General features: G+C 54.6%; 9 protein-coding genes across 9 annotated transcripts; 2 read left to right on the top strand and 7 right to left on the bottom strand.

Moving 5' to 3' along the window:
* Positions 1 to 596: 596 nt before the first annotated feature.
* On the bottom strand, positions 597 to 1,460 carry F5144DRAFT_597023 (uncharacterized protein; the record flags this gene model as incomplete). The annotated part of the gene is made up of 1 exon (XM_066790846.1): positions 597 to 1,460. One exon carries the CDS (start codon positions 1,458 to 1,460, stop codon positions 597 to 599), a length of 864 nt encoding a protein of 287 aa, XP_066647760.1.
* A 3,418-nt stretch (positions 1,461 to 4,878) lies between these two features.
* F5144DRAFT_480247 (uncharacterized protein) lies at positions 4,879 to 5,279 on the top strand (the record flags this gene model as incomplete). Its single annotated transcript, XM_066785217.1, has 2 exons — positions 4,879 to 5,132; positions 5,243 to 5,279. Coding segments are annotated over 2 exons (291 nt in total), but the record flags the coding sequence as incomplete, so codon positions are not given.
* On the bottom strand, positions 5,178 to 7,722 carry F5144DRAFT_634978 (uncharacterized protein; the record flags this gene model as incomplete). The annotated part of the gene is made up of 10 exons (XM_066792604.1): positions 5,178 to 5,527; positions 5,626 to 5,861; positions 5,957 to 6,059; positions 6,165 to 6,387; positions 6,505 to 6,556; positions 6,619 to 6,740; positions 6,794 to 6,851; positions 6,911 to 7,042; positions 7,096 to 7,184; positions 7,243 to 7,722. The coding sequence occupies 10 exons, from the start codon at positions 7,720 to 7,722 to the stop codon at positions 5,490 to 5,492; spliced, it is 1,533 nt and encodes a 510-aa protein (XP_066647758.1). The 3' UTR covers positions 5,178 to 5,489.
* A 2,359-nt stretch (positions 7,723 to 10,081) lies between these two features.
* On the bottom strand, positions 10,082 to 11,140 carry F5144DRAFT_607626 (uncharacterized protein; the record flags this gene model as incomplete). The annotated part of the gene is made up of 3 exons (XM_066791566.1): positions 10,082 to 10,344; positions 10,794 to 10,818; positions 10,937 to 11,140. The coding sequence occupies 3 exons, from the start codon at positions 11,138 to 11,140 to the stop codon at positions 10,115 to 10,117; spliced, it is 459 nt and encodes a 152-aa protein (XP_066647757.1). The 3' UTR covers positions 10,082 to 10,114.
* Positions 11,141 to 11,430: 290 nt separating this feature from the next.
* Positions 11,431 to 12,543, bottom strand: F5144DRAFT_634971 (uncharacterized protein; the record flags this gene model as incomplete). The annotated part of the gene is made up of 2 exons (XM_066792603.1): positions 11,431 to 11,451; positions 12,121 to 12,543. 2 exons carry the CDS (start codon positions 12,541 to 12,543, stop codon positions 11,431 to 11,433), a joined length of 444 nt encoding a protein of 147 aa, XP_066647756.1.
* Positions 12,544 to 14,131: 1,588 nt separating this feature from the next.
* Positions 14,132 to 15,108, bottom strand: F5144DRAFT_553089 (uncharacterized protein). The gene has a single exon (XM_066787782.1). The coding sequence runs from the start codon at positions 14,884 to 14,886 to the stop codon at positions 14,203 to 14,205; it is 684 nt and encodes a 227-aa protein (XP_066647755.1). The 5' UTR covers positions 14,887 to 15,108; the 3' UTR covers positions 14,132 to 14,202.
* A 291-nt stretch (positions 15,109 to 15,399) lies between these two features.
* Positions 15,400 to 16,653, bottom strand: F5144DRAFT_553088 (uncharacterized protein). The gene has a single exon (XM_066787781.1). The coding sequence runs from the start codon at positions 16,619 to 16,621 to the stop codon at positions 15,479 to 15,481; it is 1,143 nt and encodes a 380-aa protein (XP_066647754.1). The 5' UTR covers positions 16,622 to 16,653; the 3' UTR covers positions 15,400 to 15,478.
* A 1,548-nt stretch (positions 16,654 to 18,201) lies between these two features.
* F5144DRAFT_6168 (uncharacterized protein) lies at positions 18,202 to 20,263 on the bottom strand. The gene is made up of 5 exons (XM_066791857.1): positions 20,007 to 20,263; positions 19,815 to 19,928; positions 19,205 to 19,750; positions 18,817 to 19,142; positions 18,202 to 18,752 (listed from the first exon to the last, which is right to left on the bottom strand). The coding sequence occupies exons 1-5, from the start codon at positions 20,028 to 20,030 to the stop codon at positions 18,422 to 18,424; spliced, it is 1,341 nt and encodes a 446-aa protein (XP_066647753.1). The 5' UTR covers positions 20,031 to 20,263; the 3' UTR covers positions 18,202 to 18,421.
* A 1,229-nt stretch (positions 20,264 to 21,492) lies between these two features.
* Positions 21,493 to 22,947, top strand: F5144DRAFT_6283 (SnoaL-like domain-containing protein). The gene is made up of 3 exons (XM_066792332.1): positions 21,493 to 21,906; positions 21,959 to 22,026; positions 22,090 to 22,947. The coding sequence occupies exons 1-3, from the start codon at positions 21,837 to 21,839 to the stop codon at positions 22,804 to 22,806; spliced, it is 855 nt and encodes a 284-aa protein (XP_066647752.1). The 5' UTR covers positions 21,493 to 21,836; the 3' UTR covers positions 22,807 to 22,947.
* The last annotated feature ends 6 nt before the right edge of the window (positions 22,948 to 22,953 follow it).

Here is a 22,953-nt window from a genome sequence, read left to right as displayed (position 1 = left end):
GAGGCCGACCGGAGGCTGCTGGTGGCCCAGAAAACCTCCCCGTTTAGGCACACGCTAATTTGCGGGCAAGCCAACATCGAACTGGAAGGTAGTATTAGAATCTGAAGCGCGAATGAATACCGCGGGGCCACAATGTAACACGGGGTTCTTACCAGTCCAGCACCATGTTCCCGGTACATCTCTTAACTCATTCTGCTATCAACATCTTCAAGGAGGCGGAATTTTGGTGGCTAGTACGTTACCACTTGAGACTGCCGGGATCCGGGATGGTTAGGTACCTAACATTGCGGGCTGACTGGACTATCTTGTCGGGCCTTGTCACCTGGCGATCGATCACGTTGGTTCTCGCCTGGTCCACCTGATCAGGACAGTGGTTTCTACCCGGCAGCGGAAAAGTAAACAGAAAGGACGATGTTGATTATATAATTTATATTATTTTTGGCCGGAAATGGGGCATCTAGTAAGTACCTCTTCAGCGTTCAAAGGGCTGGCTTGCTATCCCAGGTTCAAAAGGCCGTGTCTGGTTGAGCGGGCTTCCGAGATAGCAATTGGCGGTCCATCGGTTGATTTTTGTAAACAAAATGGACTCCCTGCGCTCAGAAGGCATTCTCTACCTTCCGTATATCCTCGTACGTCCACTGTGGCGTTCTTCCGTACCAATCACAGGCCCAAAACACAACCCGCTCCATCTTAGGGAATCTCTTCCTGAAGTCGAAGGCGAACTCCTTGATAAACCAAACGAGTTTCCCACTCGACCGAGGGATGCGAATGACATTCCCGGAAGAGTCCCGGAATGGTGTTGGTGATATCTCGGTCCATCTGGTGTCACTCAGAGCGTCCTCGTAAATTTCGAGGACTTTCAAAGCAGGTGGCAGTTTCGTTGTTCGCGCTACCTGGACAAGCTTGTTCGGGTTGTTCGGATCTCCCGAGTTGGTGGGGTCGGCGTACTCCGACCCGTTACCAGGGGCTTTGGGATCATCGGGGTTGAACGAAGCCGACGTGGGAAAGGATGGACGGATACGTCCCTTTAACCACCAGTCGACATGTCGTTTCTTCATGAACAAAGCTCCGAAGATGGCGAAGGATGGTGCCACGAGTTCTTCGAGCTTGACGAGTTTGTCCAAACCGACCAACTTTTGGCGATGGCCGAACAGCAATAAGCTGTCGGTAAGGCTCATCTGGGGGTGGCCCACCGTCAGACACCGTAAAGTAGGAGCAAGGCGTTGAAGGATACCGTTGTTCAGGTTAGGCCACCGCCGGCTATCATAGGTGGTGACTAACGGTGCTCCGGGCCTATACGGGCGTAACGAGTCGCTCGGACCTTGGCCCAGGATCTGGAAGGTTTCCACCTGAGATGTTCTTGCGACGCCATTTTCCAAGGCTAAAAGGACGTCGAGTGAGAGTGTCCTCGGTAACACACGCAAATCCTTCGCGGCTGCGAATACGCGCGCGGGATCCATTGCCCCCCCCAGAGTCTGGGATGTCTAGCGCACACAAATGTGTCGAGCCAAGGGCCGCCGTCGAACGTGAGAGTTATCCGTTCAAGCTTTGGGAATTTAACCAGTGGGACTGCTTGATGTAAATTCCAGAGTCCCTCACTAAAGTAACACGAGAGAAACTTCAGGTTAGGGCAAGGAAAAAGCTTAGTAGTCTTTTTCGATGCTGATTCTGCCGAGTCCTGCAAACCGCGACTTAGCAGGCCGGCTAGTATGGCTTGTTGAGATCGTTGCCTTATGACCATCGACATCATGTCTCCAACCGTGGACTGGGTATAGGGTTGATCCCCAGGTGATAGCAGCTGAGAATCTCAATTCCAGAAGTACCGGCATGAGACAAAGTAGCACATAAAACAGCATCTGTCTGAAGCCTGAAGTCTCGGTCTCCTCAAGCTCGCGGACCTTCAGCCGGCCGAAAAGTTCCACAAGTATATAGCCGCAGCCGATCTCCGGTCGGTCTCGGAGAGAAAGTTCTGCGATTCCTGCCAACAATGGGTATACCCGCTTAGACTGAGAAGTTCCACACTTCGTCCCCGATAGGCTTTCTGTGCAACAGAAAGTCTGGATCCATCGCCGCCTCTCGGGGAATAAGATGAGGATGATGAGAAGTTTGGTCATGGCACGCTCTGACCGCAATATAACTGTATCGTAGAGGGCGCGGATGGCCATGGCCCCTGTACGATGGCGATTGGTTCGACAGAGAGCCAAGAGGTCGGTGTAAGACTGACTGATTCCATATGTCGGCCGTAAATGTAAAGATATCTGGAGCAGCAGCTCATTTGGTAATCTCGCCAGATGACAGGGGGGATTGCCTTCAATGCTGGAGGGTGGCGGTGGCCGATCCATGGTGAGGGAGGAATCGGTGTTTGGAGAGTTCCCATAGTTCCCGAGCTACCTCAGGTGGTAGCTGGAAATTTATGGAGTAAGGCTACATGTACATACATGGAGGTACAACGTGAAATGAATGCTCGGACCATTCAATGTCCCATTAACTGGTTTCATAACCTCGGCACAGAGTACATGTACCAACCTCTCTTGGATGATCACCACTCATCATCTATTATTATTATTATTATTCATACTCCGCTATGCCCTAGGGCGTGCCGGACCCTCTGCTATTTAGTGTACAGGAAAACCGTGCCCTCCCGGGCCGGGTGAAAAACCCCTACCAACAATCAAGGAACGATGCGTTCTGGTGAGTCTACGTATACAAAGAGAGGAGGCCTCCTGGCCTCCGAACGGGGGCGCTTCAGGCCGCCGTTTCCAGCTCGAGCCTCCTGGCCAAGCTGTACATCGGCAGCCTCCCCGAGTCCATCAGCCAGTCGAGGATCCTCCTCGCAAGCCGTGCAGTCGTGGGATTGATACCGTGTAGAACTGAGTAAAAGTCCCGTCGTGTCCGAATTCCAGTTCTCTCCCATCTTCGAGTCAACGGTGGGGCCAAACACCACACTACCAGGTGTTCGGCAGTCTCTCGTCCCTCGCCACACTCGCAGGCAGGCGTCAGAACCTCCGGGACTTCCCGTGTAAACAAGTAGTCCCGTAAGCCTATTGCTCCCGTCCGGATTTGAATGAGCAGTGAGCTTTTCGCCTTGCTGAGACCGTCATGCCTCCTTAGGGTTTCGTTCCGGAATAGCGTCTCCCGCTGATGGTCAAAGTCGTCCGCCGGCCTGGTGATTGCTCTGCCGTCCCGTTCCTTTGACCACCTCGCTCTCCAGGCCTCTTCTACTGCCTTGTCCGTGTCTATGGTTCCCCCCGTCCAGCGCATAATCGTGCCCGCGGCTCTCTCTACCGCCGTGGGCCCTTGAGGTCTCAAGGTTCGCGGTCGGCCCCTGTTGCCCCTCCTCGAGCTGAGTCTCTGCTGTATCTTGCGGCAGGCGGTAAGGATAACGCTCCCCGTCGTCTTTTTGCCGCCTTGGCCGTCGTCCAGATCGGGTTGTTGGAGTCGGTTTTCGAAATCTGCAAGCCGTTTGTTTAGGTATAAGTCCAACGGTGGTACCCACGTCTCTGTCTCGAGGTTACGGATGGGGGTAGACTTAAAGGCTCCCGCCAATATGATAATTATTCACTCCAGGTTGCAGGTAACTAGTGAAACTTCCATATGATCCACCAGTGGGTAATCCAAGGTATAATATTATCAGACGAGGTAACTACTTGGGTACCTAGGTAGGTAGGTAATGACATGCGAGATACGAATTACGGGCTTCACGAGCCGAAATACATTGTAACAAAATGGAAAGGACTGTTAGCAACAGGATGATTCCGCGGAGACATCGATAGATGCCGAAAGAACATGAAGATTGCCTCGGTACCTAGGTAGGGGGTTATATTACCTAATAAATAGAACCTCACACATTTGCGAAATCCGCAGCCAATCTGTATACAATGAGGTGGCCAGGTACTGCCAGACATTCAAGAGACTTCGGCATGGCCTTGGCAGCAATTGGTCTCGGATGACGAAATGCCCATTGTTTCTGAGCACTGTGCAGGTGATCCACCGATGACAAGTAAGCCCCTACCTAAAGTATATAATAGGTTGGAGGGCTCTTCAATACGGAGATAATACCGAAAATAATACGGTGTAGAGGCAAGGAAGGTGCCCAATGACACAACAACTCCTTCCTGACTGTGCTGGCCCTCCGCCCTTCAATCCCAATCCCACCACAATTGAAAACCCCCACCAACCCCCCCTCCCCATCTGCCATCCGCCAGCGCCAAACCAGCGCCAAGCACCACGTAACCCGGTTTGTGGGCCATCAGCCAGGCGGCGCGCACCAGGGCCCAGATCCCCCTCACCCACCGGCAACTTCGGGCCACCCCCCGGGCCAGAGGCGGAACATGACGGATTAGGAAACACACGGGAAGGACCGCCTTCTCGAAACACACCAATTTCTTGGGCACGGCAGGGAGACGGGAGACGGGAGACGGGAAGGGGGGGAGATGGGGGCTGAGCCAGTTTTGCGGCTCCAGCAAGATGAGATGAGTCCAACCCGATCAACCAGTTTGTGGGTTCCCGCCTGCATGGGGGGTTCGTCCGCGTTAGGTTGGATTTGTGCCACGGGAGTTCCTTTCCGCGCTTCCTTGGCGTGTCTGGTCTGGTCTCGATCGTCCCGCGCCGCCGCCGCCGCCGCCGCCGGCCAAAGAGTTAAAATCTTTTTTTTTTTTCTAATTCCACCTCCCTTCCCCTGCTGCCCGCTTCTCACCGAAGCAGACAATGTCATCCATCCCATCACAAGCGTCGCGCTAGCCGCGTGTGGGTTGGGGGGGGAGGTCCCGTCGGGTCTGACTCCGAGACTGGCGCGCGCGCCCGCCCGCACTCAAAATAATAATACACGCATACACAAGGGCGCGGAGATGGGTCGGTATGGGGGAATGATGGGCGGTGGGTGCTCAGACTGCGGCCCTCGGCCGGCCCGACTGGGTGCGTGCGGGCGCCATCATGGTTCGAGCGTGGTCGTCTTTGATGTGGGATGACGCGCGGTATGCGTGGTCCCCGCTGGGAGAGGACTGCCGCGGTGGCTCCGTCGGGGACGGACCGGATCGGGTGGATACCGGGGGTAAGGTCCTTCGCGGGGGTCCGTCGCCGTCGGAGTCGGCAAACGGAGGTAGCCGGGGGGGAGCGGCGATCAGCTTACTACAGTACGTATGCAGTGCACGCGTTCCTGGAAAACTCCGCCTCCCTGAAAAAACTCCGCCTTGGTGATGAATTTTCATTTGTTGCTTCAATGCATGTTCTTGGGATGGCGTAGGAATAACAAAACAATGAACCCATCGCCTCCCCCCTAAGCCCCGTGGCTATCATGCAACTCCTGATTTGACCCATGCTCGCTCCCTCTTGACTTTATCAAACACCCAAAAAATAAAACAAAAATAAAAAAAAAGCTCTAGTGATAAATGCTGACTCCCCATGCAATGTGTTGTAATTGTCAAAATGTCCTCCAAACCCCCCAAACCCTAAAAACCGGCGCGTCTGGTCTCGGCGAGATGTCGGGCCGGCTAGAAATCCCACAAGGTGCCAAAGGCATGCAACCCGGCTGGAACAGGAAAGGTTAGCGGCCTGCAAGAACTGGCACCAAGGCCCAAGGGCACCCAAGAACACCCGCCAAGGCTTGGAAAAGTTGCAACAACGTACCTGCGCGGCAACCTTGCATCATCTCGTCGTTGCCCTGCATGTTGCTCGTGATGAAGATGACCTCGGCGCCGAAACTGTCCCACACCTCCTTGAGCAGCTTCACGCTGTCGGGCCGTCCCCCTCGTTTTTTGGAGTCCCAGAGGATCATGCGCTCGGGCGGGATGTTGTTGTAGATGAGACCGGTGATGGTCGGTCCGAATGTCTTTTCTTGGTCGGATCCTATCCAGATGAGGAACCTGGGGGGGAGACCATTGTCAGACCATGAATCCATGAATAGATGAGAGGCCACGGAGTTGCGTTTCAACATCTCAAAAAGAAAAAAACCACTTACCAATCCGGGCTCTGAATGCAAGTGGACAGGGCCGCACCGATGCCAGTTCCGGTGCAGATGCGGATTCCTCGCTTAAACATGGCCGAGGCGTGCCCAACGCCGGCTAGCGCAGCCGTGTTAGTCTTTTTTCTCTCCCGTTTTGCCCGTCCCTTTTAGGAAGGCCGGACAAGAAAGCAGCGCGCCCCACGGCGTGCCGGGCGGAACGTACCGAACTTGAGCTCTCTGGTCCACACCGTCTTGGGCGGGTCCGCGACCAGGTCCTTGGTGAAGTCGCCCTGCACCCCGCAGATCATGTAGTGGCAGCCGGACTTTCGGCCCTCGCTGATGATCCCGAACGCGTGGTACTCCATGATGGACGTGCGGCTGATGCGCCCCAGCAGCCCCTGCTGCATCCCGCGCTGGAACTTGAGGATGGCGACTTTGGGCGACGGCTAAATTGCGTCCATCCTTGTTAGCTTTGAAGGGGGGGGAGGGTCGAGACTTAGGCTTGGGCTTGGGCTTGGTATGTGGGGGGGACGGTTGGGGGTGGCGAGGGAGGGGAGACTCACGATCTCGACCTCGACGGGGACTTCGCGGAGAGTGACCCAGGGGATGAGGACGCTGTGGGGGTGTCAGTCAACGTGCTTGCTGCTAACGGGGGTGAATGAGGCAGGGTAACGAACAAGATCGTCATGAACACGGCGAACCACAACTCCTGCGCACTCAACAAAGAGTGCGAGTCGCTTCTCCATTCTCCCGTCTTGATATCATAGAGGTCACCCAGGACCACGAACACCCAGGTGGCCTGGTAGGTATCTGTCAGCTTAACCTTCAATCCCTAGTAAGCATTGTACATACCGCGATACCAAGCCACCCAATGAAGCGATGGTGTCTCTCGAAGGTGTTATGGTAGTTACTAGAAGTCGTTAGAACCTCAAAGTACCCCAGGTGATGCGAGTGAGGGGAAGTACTGACTTGCGAATCCAGGGGACCGCGCTCAGAACGGAGATGATGACAGCGACGTTCGTAATGATGCCACTTGCAATGACCGAGCTGTGCTGCATAGCACGGTACCGGATGATGTCGACAATCTTGTAGATGAGCCAGCTGCGAGCTCTGTTAATGTTGAAATTCAACACCCCGGTAGTGTGTTTACTTACGCAGCGCCAGAGAGGGCACAGCCGGAGTGGATGCCTCCAACATGCTGCAGAATGGACGTGACTCCAATCTTGATGCATACCGGTGCCCACTGAACAAAGATTATTAGTGGTGCTATATAGGTGTGGGAATAGATGCAGAAAACATACACTTCGTAACCCGTAGATCGAGATCAGGTACAAGAACCGCAAGAACAGCTCATTGCGCATCAACACAGCCATGAGCAGGTTGCCGAGCACCAACGCACCCAAGTGATCTCTCGCATAATCCCACTTGTCCGCCGCTGCCAGGGCGATACCGACGAGGTTGAGCACGGTGACGAAGGTGAAGAACTTGCGATATGTGTTGAACCAGAGCTGGAATAAGATCCACCGGCTGGGCTTTGGCTTTGCGGGTTTCTTGGCAGGTGCCGGCGGCGGGCTCGGTGGTGTTACCGTGCCATCGGTCGTTGAGACTGTCTCTAACACCTTCTTCTCATCGATGTAAGCCACCGGTGGCGAGGCAATCACCGGTAACGCCGCCGAGTTGTCGTAGATGCCCTTCTCGGCGTCATCCAACGCCATTGACGAAACAGTGGTCCCCTCCGGCAGGGCCTGTTCGTGATGGGACCACTTCGCGTCGGCAGACATGGTGACGGCGCCCCTTGGGTGAGGGTGAGGGTGAATGGGGGAAGGTGAGAGAGGAATATTAAGGCTGAGCGGCTGTAGTCTGGAACGAGGCAACAGGTCGGAAATCTTGCCGGAGCCCTGAGCTTTAACGCAAGTTGGGAAGCTGGGGAATCTTGAAACGACCGGAAGGGTGATCCGCCAGGAACGGTGGCCCGGAGCAGGAGGCAATGACGGCACGCCGGCGGAGAAGGATTGTTGGCAGTGAAGGAGTGTGTGCGCTTCGCCCTGGAAAACCCACGCGTTCCCTGGCCCAGAGCCGCAACGTCGGTTCCAACGACCCGATGGCGAGCTGTGGCCAAGACGGAGAGGAAAGTCGAACTCCGTTGGACGGCCAGATCTGGGTATTGATACTACCTAAGTAGTCATCCAGGAACACGATTTCACGAGGCGGTGTCCACATGTTTAAACCACACACGCTAGCTACCCTCCCGGCGGGTCTTCATGGTGACTCTAAACAGAAACCGTCAAAATGACATGTACCGGCTTCTGCCAAGGCACGAATAGCGCAGCCCAGATGGGCTGCCCTGGCATAGCATGACCCAGCATCCCGAATTCTCGCCGTAAACAGATATGCCGTGGTTCTCCGTGGGGAACCCAGGGCCGTTCGGGCAAATGCCGCCTCTGGGGTACTTGTGTGACATGGCCGTGGTCCCAATTAGGATACAAGGACGATATTTCAGCCGAGATTGTTCCTTTCTCATGCCGCCCCCGTTGGAGGAGAGCCTGCGCTGATGTCACATGTGCAGGAGCGTGCTTCGGCGGTGCTCAGGGCGGTGTTTGACCAGGGGGGGAGGGGTGGTGAGGGAAAACAGGGGGGTGCCTGTGTCGAGACCCCCCCGGGCATTAAGCCCCGATTAGCCAAATTAACCCCGGATTCTACGGCGGACTCTGCACATCCGCGCGGCAACACGTGCGAGGATCCGGAGACAGATTTTTTAGCGGAATCTGCTGCGCGCTGGGCAAAGCAAAAGACTATATGAATGACTCGGGCGAGAGGAATCCTCAGCCGGCGCACCGCGCTAGATGAGACCACGCGCGATACCAGTTGTCGACAACATCGCCACCCTCCCACACAGAGGGGTATCCCCAGAATGCGTGGGGTTTACTTCTCAATCCCAAACTTCGTAACGCATCGCGATGGCGAGAGAACCGGAGTAAAGGAGAGAAGAGACCGCAAATTAGGCCGTTGTTGGGCACACCCTTTCGGCTGCGTCTCGATATGGATATGTGCCCGGATGGTGTCGTGTTCTAGAAAGAAATGCGATCACCACTCATCCCACCCTGACCAGACTCGAAGAAAAAGCTTATCGGCCCTGTAAACCAGGAAGCGGGGGTAAAAGTGGAGAGGAGGTTGGCGTTCTCGGCGAGTTAGCCCCTGGATGGCATGATTTGAGGCCATAGTCGGGCGAGCATGGGTGTTGTTTGGGTGCTAGCCGGGAGATTCCGCAAAATCTTGACTGCCGACTCTCTTTGTGGTGTAAAGCACGCAGGTCGTTTGGGATCTTACATATGCGTTGCCTATCATTCGCGGTAGTTGCCTCTCTGCGGTCCTGCCGCTTCCCCAGACTTCCCCAGACTCGCGGCTGTGAGCCTAAAGGGAGCCACGAGCTCCCCTTATTGGGTGGCGTCCTCCCCCCTAGGCCGAGATACCCCCGGTGCTAAAGATGTCGCCGAGTGAGGAAAATGGGCGTGGGTACAACGTTGAGTCGAAGTTAGGGTGCCCGACAGGAACGATTGCCGCCATACGGGGGCCTCTTCTTTGACCGAGAGCCTGGAACGACGAAAACGAGACATTAGGCGTCAAAACGACCCACAGCCGGGCTCAGCTCACCCCCTCGGCACGTTGCCGCCTGCAAACAAACCTGGGAGCTGATGAACAGCTGGTGTAGGTAACGTCGGAAATTCTCCGATGTCACAGAACGGGCACTGCCGAAAGCTTGGCTGCGCCTTTGTGTTTGTATCTTGACACAGTTATGTTCACCGCAACAGCGTAAGTAAGTATTAGTTTCGTCCCTTCTCGTCATATTATTGCCATCATTTTCAGAGGAATCAGAGTGTCTTCGTAAATCTGTACGAGGTGATGCCGGGGCCAGCCGGGGTCAGCCGTGGACGGTGTTGGCGTGGGCTGCATGACCATCCCCCAAAGGCTGACATGCCGCTACACCCGCCGAGCGTATGGGGCCTGATGGAGGTGCTGTTGATTGCCATGCGTGGTTTGCAGGACGAATAGCCGGGCCGTCGAACCGAGCACCCCATTCTCATGTGTGAAACAGCCCCATTTTCGATCCACCCTCCAAGCATCGCTTGACCCGACCCTTCCCGCCCGCGGGTCCTTCCTCCAGCGCTGGCGGCCTCAAGGTCGGCTTCGTATCCCGCTGTAACCGCTATCCGAGCAAAGCCATTCCATGACGATGGTGTTTTGGTTGGCCATGAACGGGAAACCAGGGCGCGTTGCCGAAGAGGAGTCAGGGAGCGAGGGCGTGATCCAGACGCCAAGGGCTCTCATTGCCACGATCTCGATGCCCGTGGCGAAGCTGGTTTTGAAAGGCGGAACATTGCTGTTTCTCAAAGTTGAAATTCCACCTTGTTTACCGGGTAGCACGCAGGAGCGTGTAATTAGGCTGCTCAGGATGGAGTAGCCCCTGAGATGGCGCACCACTCCGATCCCCGTCATCGGGTCAAGTTCGGCCGCCGATGTAAAAGCGCAACGTGGAGGGAGGTAACGAGGAGGCCGGCACTTTGAAGTTGATTAAAGCTGGCAGCCTCTTGGGCGGCTATTTCTGGCATGTCACGGTGCCAGGCGGGCTATCGAACAACTAGTCGTGGCGGAGAGGAGGGCTATAGATTGGGAACCCGGGAATGAAAGCGAGAGTATCGGGATGCTTGGGATTGAAATGAAACCAAAAGTGTTCACATGAGGGAACGATTTATGCCCATAACTTAGCATTGGTGGGAAAATATGATTGCATGACGGTCGACCAGGCACAAGAAGCACGTTCCTGGTCCAACTCAGTGCCTTGCCCCATAGGTACCTATGTACCAGTGTGCGGAAAGGAGCTAAATACAAGTAAGGCCGGTCAATATTAGGGAATCAAGGTGGCTTTGGGTCTCTCTGCCCGGCATCATTCTTTTCGTAGTCGTTTCGATCCTCAATCCCAGGGAACGGCCCCCCCACCTTGACCTTCGGCAAAGGAAAGACCATCGTGCACTCCCACTCCACCGCCAGATTATTGACCTCGGTCTCAAAAGCCTCCAATAACTTCACTCCCTTGTCAAATTCTGACATTGCCTTTTCATGACATTCAACCCACTTGCTTTCACAATCCAAGCCATCCAAGCCCCTGAATCCCTTCCCAGTCGCCTCAAACCTGTCGTACATTGCGAATGACTGCGTTTTTTACGGCGTGTAACCGCTCGGGGCTATATCCTTTGCCTAATAACGTGTCAATGAGCGGTTTATACATGATGATTCTCATGAGATTTAAGAAGCGGATGCGTAAGTAGTGAGCTACGACGATCCGGGTAGCGGCCAACTCGAGAAGATGGGGGTTGGGAATGAAAGATTCCTGGCCTGGAACGTTTGGTGAAACGGATATTTCATCCATGTCAGGCAATGACATGATGGTGATGGATCCGGAGAGAGGATGGGGGAATGAGAGACAAGAGGACTCAGCGTGCGTACGAACATATCTATTATTGTTTGGTAAACAGGATTAGCTAGGCGATGAACAATTGCTTTGTCTTCCCTAGCCCTCCATGTGCGGCCACTAAAAGGGAACAGACAAAGGGTTGGAGGTATTGGTTCGTGACCGTATGTCGAAACCACACACATGAAGACAACCCCCATGGAGCTGGAACGTCCACCCACAGTCAAACAGGAGATGTCGCGAACCAAAACTTCGCCAAATCCGGTGCATGATGACATACCTACCTAACAAGGCCAATCAAAGATAAATGGACGCCTAAAAACAATTACTAACTCCCTCCACACAGAAAAGCAGAGGGTATCAAAGACTCCGAACCATCCCCTCGCCGCTCTTTTCGTCAAGTGCTTCCACACTCTCAGTCTGTCACCACACCCGCCCCGTATCACTGACTCAACTCCCTCACTCACACCCTTACTCCCTCCCCCATCGTCTTACCTCCCCACCTCGAGAGCATACTCACCGCTCACCTCCCCTCCCCCTTCAACCACTCCCCCCACTCACCCAACACCCTCCCCAAATCTAACCCCACCGCCCTCGCAACCACCCCCTCCCCACCCTCTTCCTCCCCCATCACCCTACAAAACACCTCCCCGGGAACCGCAATCACAAAATCCACCGGCACATCCCGCAACTCCACCGCCCCCTCCCGCACCTCCCCTTCCAACCCCTCCAACGCCTCCGCCGCCGCCTCCGGAATCCCCACCCCAATCTTCCACGCCACCGCCAGGATCCCGCGCCGGAACGTCCGCACCCCGCGCATGTCCCGCTCGAACACCTCCAGCAGCGCGCACCCCCGCGCGAAGATGTCGTGCGTGCTGGGGTCGGCGAGGAAGGGGACGAGGGTGAAGACCGCGCTCCACAAGGGGATGACGAGCGCGGGGGTGTATTTGAGGGCGGCGCGTTGGGTCAGGTAGCTGTGCATGAGGTGGATGTCGTGCGCGGAGAGGGCGAGGAGGAGCGATTTGGCGGTTGTGGTGGTTGGTGGGGTGGTTGGGGTGGTGGAGGAGGTGCTGGTGGTTGGGAGGGTGATGGGGGTGGTGGAGGGGAGGGGGCGGAGGATGTTGTAGGCCACCATGTTGAGGTGGATTCTGTGAGAGGGGGGAAGTGGGTTAGTGGAAGGGTCTTCGTAGGAAAAGGAGGGGTTGATGCGTACTTTATTTGGGTTGTTTGCCGATTGGGGTTGGTTTCGTAACGCAACTCTGGTGGCAGCGACGTTTCGAGGGCATTGAGCTGAAGGTCGGGACGATGAGGATTGCGTAGTCATCCTGATGCACACTCGAGTAGAGTGTTCCGGGGAACCTGGTCTGTTCCAGTCGGGAGACTTTATTAACGATTTGTTTCGCTACGGAGCGACAGACGTCGAGGGATGGAGACTAGTTGAGCTTCTTTCTGTCGACAAGTATGCAGAATGGTTGAGCGGACGGGTCAGCTTGTTTACGCAAAGGTTTGCTCTGGAATCGTTTGGCCTAGACTTTGCAACCGTGGCTCGTGAGATGCAGATGGCATGTGTATTGGACTTTCGTTACGTGGGTGATGAGTTTAGCAGTTATGTGCCAGGAAGAATCATGGCTATTGAGAAGTGGAAGTGAAGACGTATGAGACGACAACAAGGTTCGCGTTGCTCACTCGGGTGGTACCCCCAAACCCCCTTGGAACAGAAAAGGATAAGCTAGGGAGTAACTCTAAGTATGGTAATAGCAATGGAAACAGTTGATGCTAAGCCTGACACTACCACATCCTCAGACACTGATAGCCCTAACCAGAACAACAGGACCCAACAACCAACTAGAGCTTCTACTAGTCACACTACCCTCTCCTTATTCAGTTCTCTTAATGGGGGTACGGGGGCGAAGCCCCTGTGTGAGCGTAGCGAACCTAGTTGGTACTAGTACGAGCGACTTAATTAAAAACAGTCTTTCATTGCGCAACACTGTTGCATCACTCCAGACCGTGATCACATTCCATTACGAATCCACATACACTGCACTCATACGACCGGCCATGGGGCGGCCGAACGAGTTTACGAGTGAGCATGCGACGGAGGAGCATTGATTGAGCGGAGCGAGACTGATTGAGTGGAACGAGAGAGTGGGACGTTGGGAGCACTGCGACCAATAAGGTTGTGAGCCCAAAACCTTATTTTCGGACATCGCTCAGGGTTATGTGAGCAAAATCCGTTAGGGTTATGCACTGGACAGGGATCTAATGTATGGCGGCGACTTCTTTATAATTTGTTCAAGCCGCCTTTGGTGCGTGGAAGCATGATGCAACGACAAAGTCTTTTATACCATTAGGTTGCTCGAATGAGTATCCATCCAGTGGATACGTATGAGTATCATGAAGTAAACCTCCACTACGTTCCGGTATACACAGGGGCTGCGCCCCCGTACCCCCCTTCTTACTGGAATAGAATGAGCAAGGAGAGGTGATCACTTCTTGGGGAGTGGTAGTCTGAGTGCCCTGGTAGGTATTGGGTGGTGTTTACTGTTGGTCGTTGGGGTGTTAAGGTTAGGGTTACCATGCTTGATGTTAGCAGTGCTTAACGTTGTCCCTAGCTTATTCCTTTCTGATCCCTACGGGGTACGGGGCGGAGCCCTGTGTGAGGAACGAAGTGACGATCCTACTTGTCGTCTCATACGAAGTCACTTATCACGTCGTCCATACGAAGCTTTAAAAGAATCGTTTGCCAACTACCTACACCACTCTCACTTGCTCACAAAGCATCTCTGATGCATCAAGCACCGTCTGATGCTAAACAACTCATTTGAGATATCAACCTTCGTCCTTCTGCGACCACTGTCTCGTCCTCTAACCAAGCACCCTCCGTGCACTGTACCACAGGAACTGCCTTGATGAACTCACGCATCCTTGCATACCGTCGGCCGTTCCCCTGCCACTCTGCAAACAAGATGTTAGGATCCAACACCTGAACAGATGCCCATGCCATGGAAAAGTGCGCCAACGCCCAGTAGTACCCCAGTACGAAACGAAGAACTCGTCCGCAGTTATATTCGCGCCTCTCATCTCCCGTTATCTGGCTCTCGTGATCCCACGACATCGATGTATACACCGAGCTGATGTTCACCCGTTCACCCAATGCTGCAACCTGCAGACCCGGAAACTGCAGAGTTATCCGTCCCAACGTCTTTTTAGAATGTTGTCCCACCATCAACAGCAACCCATTTGCTATCCGTACCACCTCCGTCGGTGACAAGACCAACACCCTGTGCTCCCCCACTCGCATCACTCTCGAAAAGGAGCCAGAACCCTCTGTCTCGCGTCCCTTACACTCCTCCGTCGCTACCTGTATCGAATCGGCCATGGCCTGAATGGAATGCGAACTCCTCTCGTCGTTTCCCGTTATCTGTTGTGATCGTACTGCAGTAGCTTTATGACTGTCCTTACGGTTGTCGCTCATCCAAATTCGCTAATTGCGCGCAGCGCATACTAAAGAAGAACAAAGTTCAAAGTTTCTCGCCTGCTCGAAAATCCGCTGGATAAGTTCCTCCGTCACTTGGGTGGGCCCCCGCCCACACATGGGATGCAGTGATTCGTCAACTCATCAACCCCACTCGTCCCTCGTGTGCACCCAATCAAATCCACATCGCTCCACTCCCGCTCGTTCCTCGCTCCCGTTGGCTCTCTCGCCTCCCCATTTCTGGCTGGGGCCATGGGGAAGGGCGGCTTATACAAATTATAGTTGAGCGCCGCCTAGTTTAACCCTCGTGCCCTCGTTAATTTTCCCTGCGTTAACCCTGACGGATTCCCAAAATTAAGGTTTTCGTCCCCAGGACGTGATTGGTCCCAACACCATCTCGCTCCACTCAATCAGTCGTCGTCCCTCCGACCCCTTCGCTCGTAAACTCGCTTGGGCCGCCCCAGTGCCTGTTGTCATTGTGCAATGTTTAGTGCTGTCGTATGAGGTGTGATGATGGTTCGCTACGCTCACTCGGGGCTCCGCCCCAAACCCCGGTCGGATTGGAAAAGAAGAGCTAGGGAGAACAACTAAATCAATTCCTCATGCGAAACAAAGGTCTACGGATGCGAACTATGGTAACACCTGCTTCCTCTAGATACTCTCGAACCTGCTTCACTTTGCGAGGATCATTATCCTCATTGCAAGTCCAGACCGTCGGCCTACCAAACTGAATTGTCCTTTGAGGAAACCATTTGCCCGTTACAACAAACTCCTCGTGACACCCAAGAAACTCTCGCCAATACGGAAACTGATCAACGTTAATGTCGTTCAACACCGCATGGGAACATTCCTCCCGAATCGCATCCATACTCCATCCATTCGTCATGGTCATGGGTCTGCCAAAGGACAACGCCCACTGCGTCTTCCCTGTTCTCGGTGGTCCAACAAGTAACAAAGCCTTCGGTCTACCCTCGACCGGACCAACAACGTTTGCTTGAAACCAATCCCGCAATGCAGCGGGTATACGCCAGCTATTCCTCTTGAACTTGGGAATATATTCCCCTGCGCGCTGGTTCTTCTTCGTAGCTAACCAACCCCGAGGGTACCGGAAGATGAAATCCTTCGGGAAATACTGCTGCAGCAACTTCACACACTCGTCCCGATACGGTTCCTCCACCAACTGTCGCAACAACTTGTCTTGCTTCCTAGCATTGACCTCAATCTTGGACTCGATCCACTCTCCAAAGACATGGTCGTTCCCCTCCTTGCAAATATATGCATGGCAGCAATCCAAAAACCAACTAAGACTTTCCGTCTTCTTCGGCGTCTTCACCCGAATCGATTCGGTATCCACCTCCTGAACTGTCTTGCCATCCACCTCGACATCAATCATCACGGCCAACTTGGCCCGTGCATCGCGCCAATGCACTCTTTTCTCGAAAGCCATCAACACATGGTAGTGTGGCTCCCCCGTCGCATGCAACTCTCGTGCACCGTAAAACCGCACGCCTGCTGTTTGCCCATCTCCTATGTAGCACATCCGTGGCCGAATACTGCGCTGCAAGTACTCGTAAAACTTCTCAGCATCAGTCACCCGACTGTTGTTGTATGTCACAAAGAAATGCCTTCCTTGCACCTGAAACTTGCCCGTTTCCGTGCTCTTCTCGTGTTTCGCCCACTCATCACCAAACACCTCCGTCTTCATTGCATCCGCAACCTCGTCGTCCACAATCATGTTGTCGTTATGTGAACCCGCTTCGCTCTTAGTTTAGAAAAAGGAAAAGTTTCTCACCCGTTCGAAAAACCTCTGGTTATGCTGCGTCCCTTGCCGAAGTGGGTCGCCTCCCACTTTTGGACTGCTGTTATTCGTCCCTCACAACAACTCCCTCTGGTCGTGCATCCAATCAGAACACTTCCCTCGTGCCTCGGTCACATGCGCTCACCCCAAAATGCCCTGGGGCACTGGGGCAAGGCGGCTTATACAAATTATAACTGTGCGCCGCCTCCTTTAACCCTGAGTGCCATAGTTAATTCTCCCGCATTAACCCTCACGAAAACCAAAATTAAGGTTTTCTGTCCCCACGCTGTTATTGGCCACTCCGTGACGGTTGCTCCACAAATCTCCCTCCGGTCGCTCAGTCGTCGTCCCTCCGACCCCTTCGCTCGTAAACTCGCTTGGGCCGCCCCAGTGCGGTTGTCATCGTAAATGTTATGTGGATTCGACATCTTTTCTTTGTTGTTCGGGTAGGATGTCTCAACGTAGGTAAACTAACGTGGTGTTGTATGAGGGGTGATGTAGGCTCGCGTTGCTCGCACAGGGCTCCGCCCCGTACCCCGGTTCTTCGGAATAGAAAAGCTAAGGGGTAGTGTTGACTTCCTGGGTAGGTGTTCGTTGGGAGCTCGTGATAGTCATCTGCTGGTGTTTCCCATAGTCTGAGCATGTGCACTAATCCTGGGCGTTGAGAACCTTACGCAATAATAAATGCTCGTCTCTATGATCATGGAATCTGTCGTCGTCCCTCATCACTCTTGTTTACGTTGTCACCATTCGCATTATTCAACCTTGGCATTACCCATAACGCATTCAACCTTGGCACGACGATGCATGAATCTCGGTGTTGCTAGCTCGACGTTCCATTACCATATCCATTTCTCCCGAAACAACGTGCAGATCAAATGTCTCTCCATCCTGCTACTGTACAAGTTCCTGGTCAGTGTCTACCACACGACAAGGAGTCCGACAAACTCATGACGTACCTTGCGATCAAGAAACCTGACTACTCCGTAATTCACCACACCCGCAAAATGGCAGTCCATGTCGTATCCAATGCCAAACTCAAAGCGGAACAGAGGATGCTCCCTCAGTTTCACAGGACAATTCGACCGGTATCCCCACTCGAACGACGTACCCGCTCCATTCGGATACGAAAGAGAACACAGACACCCATCTGGTAGCTGATGTGAAACTCCTCCCGTAGTTGTTTGCACTGTCCGTTCGGCCGAACGCGTAGAGGAAGAGGATTGGTCCATCGTGACCACTATGCCCCTGCACAAAAAAGATTAGCATCTCGTCGACATCGACACGCACTGTGACTAAAGCAAGTTGCCTTGTTCTCCCGAACCCGACGGAGCGGTTACACACCGAAAAGGGTGATTCTCCGAACCAACAGCACACGCTAGGACTCACCTAGCCACACCGATGTGCACAGATCCCTGTCTCCGGAATCAAGTCGTGCCACTCCGGAACAATATCCTATTGCCAAATGTCGCTGTCGCTGTCGATGTTGCTGATGCTTCCAAAAGCACCGTTGCCCAACGGATAGGTAACTCGAACAATAACAGAAAACACCCACTGCGTTCTTAACTAAACAAAAAGAAGAGTCGACTTTCCCAGTCTGACGGCGCTGCCATCCCTCTTCAATCCATCTGACTCGCATCCTGCTCCAATCAAAGTCGGTGCTCCCGCCCCGGAAGTGTGTCCACACATCTCAACCAACCGTTCCCCGCTTGGTGTCCTTACCCCGCTCCGCTCGCCTCATGCCATTCGGTGCATCTCCCTCGTAACCTCCGTCGCTGCTGACGTACCACTTCGTTGGCCCTCCCCTTCGGTCCGGAACAACTCACTTGCGCTCTCCCCAAAGTCTTGTCTGACCCGCATGTCCATCTCGTCCCCCGCCGGCGCCCGGGGATTGGTGTTGTAGACCACGACGCGGTATTGCAGGGCTGATATCCGGCTCACAACCGGGGGCTGATCCAGGCCAACGGGCGCGCCAAAGATGTTCATGGCGGCGCCTGTACTGTCGGGGAGACAAGCCGGTGGCAGAAGAGTGAGGGGTGGGGGTTTGAGGTACGTGTGGCAAAGGATGCTTGTAGTTGTTAGGATTCGTGGATGAAAACGGTTGGGAAAAGAAAACATGAAACTTGGCGTACCACTCAAAGTTGAAGATGCCCCAATACGTCCTGTACATAGCGCGGCGTTTTTCGTCATCCACACGACTCTTACCCCCGGGTTTAGTCAACACCTTTTCCACCTCCAGTTTCCCGAGCAGTTCCAAGGCTGCTAAGCGGTACATGGAACCCGCTCTGTCGGTGGTGAGATGGCATGTCAACAAGAAGAATAGATAGAGGGCTTGGACTGTCTTGAGGCAGCGTTTATCGGCCTCGACATCAAAGTGCTGTCTGGCCTGGGCTACGAATAACTTGGTTAGATTTGTGCCCGTGGCCTGATTTGCACGCCTGATTTTATCAGAGAACAACTACAACAGTGCCCACGGCGGGATTAGCGAGGACATCAAGTAGAGGCCGGGGAATGACTTACGGAGCGCAGGCCGCAGATCGTATTAACAAGAAACGGAGAGCAAAACTCGCTGTGTGTGGCATCTCCGAGTGACATGTCTCTCACAAAGAGCTCCGGGTCTACGAGTGAGATGGCGTTCGCAAAGGGTGCCCCCTCATCTCGGTCGAAGAAATCCGTGATCAGGTGTGAGACCAGGCCATCCCCGGCAACCGTCGTCCAGGGTTGTGCTGGCAACTTGAGGGCGCTTTCCTGCAGGGCCTGCGCATCCATCCTAGCAACCTCCACATCGGGGCTATGTAGACCGTCGGCCGTGTTAACATCCTCCAGAGTCGAAAGTGGATTTTCGGTGGTGCCCAGTTTCCGAAAGATCTCAAGTTTTTCACAGTCAGGACGGGAGAAAATGTTGGCGAGGAAACCCTTGTAATTCCCGTTCTCCTTTTCCAGTTGCTCGGACGCCTGTTTCAAGTGGGCGTAGCGCGAGACAGCGCCCTCCCTCACATCATACTCACACACGTCATTGCGCTTGATACAGGCCTCACACCGTGTGTTTGACCGTGGGCGGTTGCACTGGATACTGTTAGGGCTCCTCACAAATGCTTGAACAGTTCGAGTGGAGTGGAGAGGGGGGTACTTTTGTCTTCTTCTTCTGACATCGGAAACACGCATACTTGCTCTGTTCCCTTCTTGATAATCGGTTTCGCACGGGTTTGTGTGCTCTCATCGGGGACTGGGACGGCGAGCCAGGCTGCTTCGGTGTTAGAACCAGGTCCTCCTCCAGACCGTGGCGTGGGGGTAGCGGCGAAAACCGCTTTGTGCCGCTAACCGCAGTCATCGTGTCTGTCTGCATGGGGGGGCGCCGGGGGCGGGGCCGGATGCCAGTGAGGGGAGACGAAAAGCCGGGGGATTTACTCGGTTCACTGCCACCGCGCAGGGACAGGCAGAGTTCAGGTTGGTTAGCGCTTAGGTTGGGTTGGGTTAGGTTGGGCTGGAGGGTCTCGAGAATGGAAGAAGGACGACGGGGGAGGGGGGAGAATTTGAATAGCCTGGCCTTGGCTTATCCCAAGCAAGCCTCACCGTTAAGCCCCCGAAGATAGAGGGCTGCGGCTAGAAGCTTAGAATTGTGGCAGGCGCCCGTGCATTGTGACTCGTTGGGTCGCGACTCGCGAGTAGTCCTCCTCGGGCTGCATCCGGTGAACCCTGCTGTTCATTGCTTGCTTTTCCCCGGGTTTCGGAGAGATCTCCGACCCCTGCTTCCAGGCAACTCCCTCCGGTCATGACCAGTTACCATCTTATTTCCATGACCATAACCACTTTTAATGCTCGACTCTCCACCCTTTCTGCTCTCTGGCCCACAGCGCCCCGCACCGTCCTCCCCCTGTTTTCCGGGTACTGGTTCCGTCCACCGTTTCGCTCTTTGGTTTCGAATCGATCTGCCGTCCACAAAGTTCAAGGTTGCAGTCAGATATCGACGACAAACGGATCCCCTGCGAGTCAGGTTAGCCTAAAACTTAGGTACCTAATTTTGATAATGTTTTTTTTTCCACAGCAATCTAACAACGCGATGGTCTGCGGAAAGCTGGCTCGAGTGGCGCCAGCCAGGCAGCGCATGAAGCGGGCTCTGTGTTGTTGGATTGTGCGGAATCAAGCGGACTGACAAGTAATTGGCCGATGGCGACTTGTGCCCTTGACGTGCATCCTATTGTTCTCCCAGCTTCGGAGCATTGTTCTTTTGCCCCACAGTCTGACTTGCCAGGTTGGGAGTGGCTAACGAGGGCCGACGGTCTCTTGGCGGGCCGTTTCGTGTCCCTGAGGAAGGAGCGGAAACCTTCGGGGCCCTCAAAAGGGTCTTGGACTTGGCGATCTCGATCTTCTGGGACCCCGCATTGGACTTGCCATGGCTGCAACAGCATCGATTATTCTCCATCTACAATGCCGATCATCTATCCTGTCACTGGGGACCGTGACCGAGAGCCAACGTCAATGATGAAAACCCTTGACCGCCGTGTTCGGGAAGAGAACGCCGCAGCGGCGCAGCAGCAATCAGGACCCTGCGAATGCATGCGGACATCGTCGGGACCAACCGAAGTCATCTAACTAACAAAAGGCACGACCGACTCGTTCAACAACAAATCCATGACTTGAAAACCCCGAAAATCGATGGACTCAACCCCCACCGCGCACATGTGGTCCGGTTTACGAGCTGGCAAAAGAAACGCGCGGCACGCATTCGACATCGAGGAGAGGAGAAGCGGCAGGCAACTAAAGGGCACCCGGCTTCCGGTGTCGCTGTTTGCCCGTTGCGAACAATGGGAAGCAGGCGCAGAACCTTTTCCGGGACTTACTCCGCACCAGCGACCCGAATAACACGACAAACCACCCGACTTCTCCGACCACGCGTAAACGAGCTTTAGACGATTTGCCGACGGAACAATGCACCACCACCCCGCCTGGTCGCTGGGTATACTTCCCGGTTTCGACTATGGGCGGGTGACGTCGCCCGCCATGATACCTCGCACAGTACTTCATTCCTCTCCTCCCCACACCGAGGTAGCATTCGACGACTCCGACTTGCCGCCATCACATTCCAATACCATTGAGCCCGCATTTCGAAGCAGTTCAGACACACCGGATCACCAATCCCCTTGCCAACACGATGGAGCAGGAATTCGCCGAACTGAAGAAGCAGGTGCAGGTCCTCCAGAAGGAACTCGCACGGGTGTCAGGCAGGTTGCCCTTGGGATTTGGGTCCCCAGTTCTCTAACAGGGCGCCTGTAGATGAAGCCGAGGTTCGCAAGACGCACCACAAGTATGGCTACTATTTGGACAAGTGCCTGTACAATGAAGTACGTGCCCCGCCGCCCCCATCGAGGCTAACAACCGCAACATGGCTAACATCGCCATTGCAGGTCGTCGACATGTTTTCGGACCACCCTGACGCCTACGTTGAATTCCTTGGGTCACGGTACCGCGGCAAAGAAGGGATCAAGCGCCTCTACCAAGGCCGCTTCCAAAATACCTTTGTGAAGGGGCGGAACGGGCCCGTATACGGCTGGCTGTTGGACCACATCATGATGCAGGATATTGTCGACGTCGACGAGTCGGGTACCCACGCTTGGTGCCGCATGCGCGCCCTCATGCAGGCCGGCACCCACCAAAGCATTGAGGAGTACTACCCACGTGGCCATCGGCAGTGGTGGGAGGGTGGGCTGTACGAGAACGAGTACATCAAGGAGAACGGCGCGTGGAAGCTCTTCCGCTACCGCTACTTCCCCTTTTGGCACGCAGAGTTTGAGAAGGGCTGGAGTCATACGAAGAAGAACTACATCCCGTGGCCGACTGTCACCTACCCGGAAGACCCCTTGGGTCCGGATGAGATCTTCGAGCAGAAGATGCTCTGGCCCGACACTCGTGTCGTGCCCTTCCACTACCCCCACCCTGTGACGGGCAAGCCTACAGCGCCAGATGATCTGCGCGCGCCTGTCTACGGAACTGATGTCAACACGAGTGATCCGCCGCTGACGCTGGCATTGCCTGAGGGACAGAGCAGGCCGGGGGCTACCGCGCGGGAGTCGAAACCCGGGGAGAAAGTGCTGCCGGAACTTGTTGAGAATAAGGCGGATTGAGTTGCTCCTCTTTTAGGCCTCGGGGGACATTGAGAGAAAGCAGGGCAACGTTCGGCTGCAGCGCTCGTCAGACTGTAGCAGGACATGCAACAAAATGAAGCCCAAAACCTCCCTAATCGATACTCTGTTAAATTGCTACCGTGGTGC

The sequence above is a fragment of the Chaetomium tenue genome (genome assembly GCF_020726465.1).
Source record: "Chaetomium tenue strain MPI-SDFR-AT-0079 chromosome Unknown F5144scaffold_1, whole genome shotgun sequence".
Taxonomy (NCBI): Eukaryota; Fungi; Ascomycota; class Sordariomycetes; order Sordariales; family Chaetomiaceae; genus Chaetomium; species Chaetomium tenue.
The sequence above is the reverse complement of the archived record's forward strand: the minus strand, read 5'-3'. Positions and strand labels throughout refer to the sequence as shown.

Excerpts from the sequence above, each read along its gene's own strand:
- F5144DRAFT_553088 (XM_066787781.1), bottom strand. The coding sequence starts at position 16,621 with ATGATTGTGGACGACGAGGTTGCGGATGCAATGAAGACGGAGGTGTTT.
- F5144DRAFT_6283 (XM_066792332.1), top strand. The coding sequence starts at position 21,837 with ATGGAGCAGGAATTCGCCGAACTGAAGAAGCAGGTGCAGGTCCTCCAG. Across the intron at positions 21,907-21,958 it reads GGAACTCGCACGGGTGTCAG|ATGAAGCCGAGGTTCGCAAG; the intron begins GCAGGTTGCCCT and ends GGGCGCCTGTAG. Across the intron at positions 22,027-22,089 it reads ACAAGTGCCTGTACAATGAA|GTCGTCGACATGTTTTCGGA; the intron begins GTACGTGCCCCG and ends TCGCCATTGCAG.
- F5144DRAFT_6168 (XM_066791857.1), bottom strand. The coding sequence starts at position 20,030 with ATGCAGACAGACACGATGACTGCG. Across the intron at positions 19,929-20,006 it reads AGACAGACACGATGACTGCG|CCTGGCTCGCCGTCCCAGTC; the intron begins GTTAGCGGCACA and ends ACACCGAAGCAG. Across the intron at positions 18,753-18,816 it reads GGCATCTTCAACTTTGAGTG|CATCCTTTGCCACACGTACC; the intron begins GTACGCCAAGTT and ends AACAACTACAAG.
- F5144DRAFT_553089 (XM_066787782.1), bottom strand. The coding sequence starts at position 14,886 with ATGAGCGACAACCGTAAGGACAGTCATAAAGCTACTGCAGTACGATCA.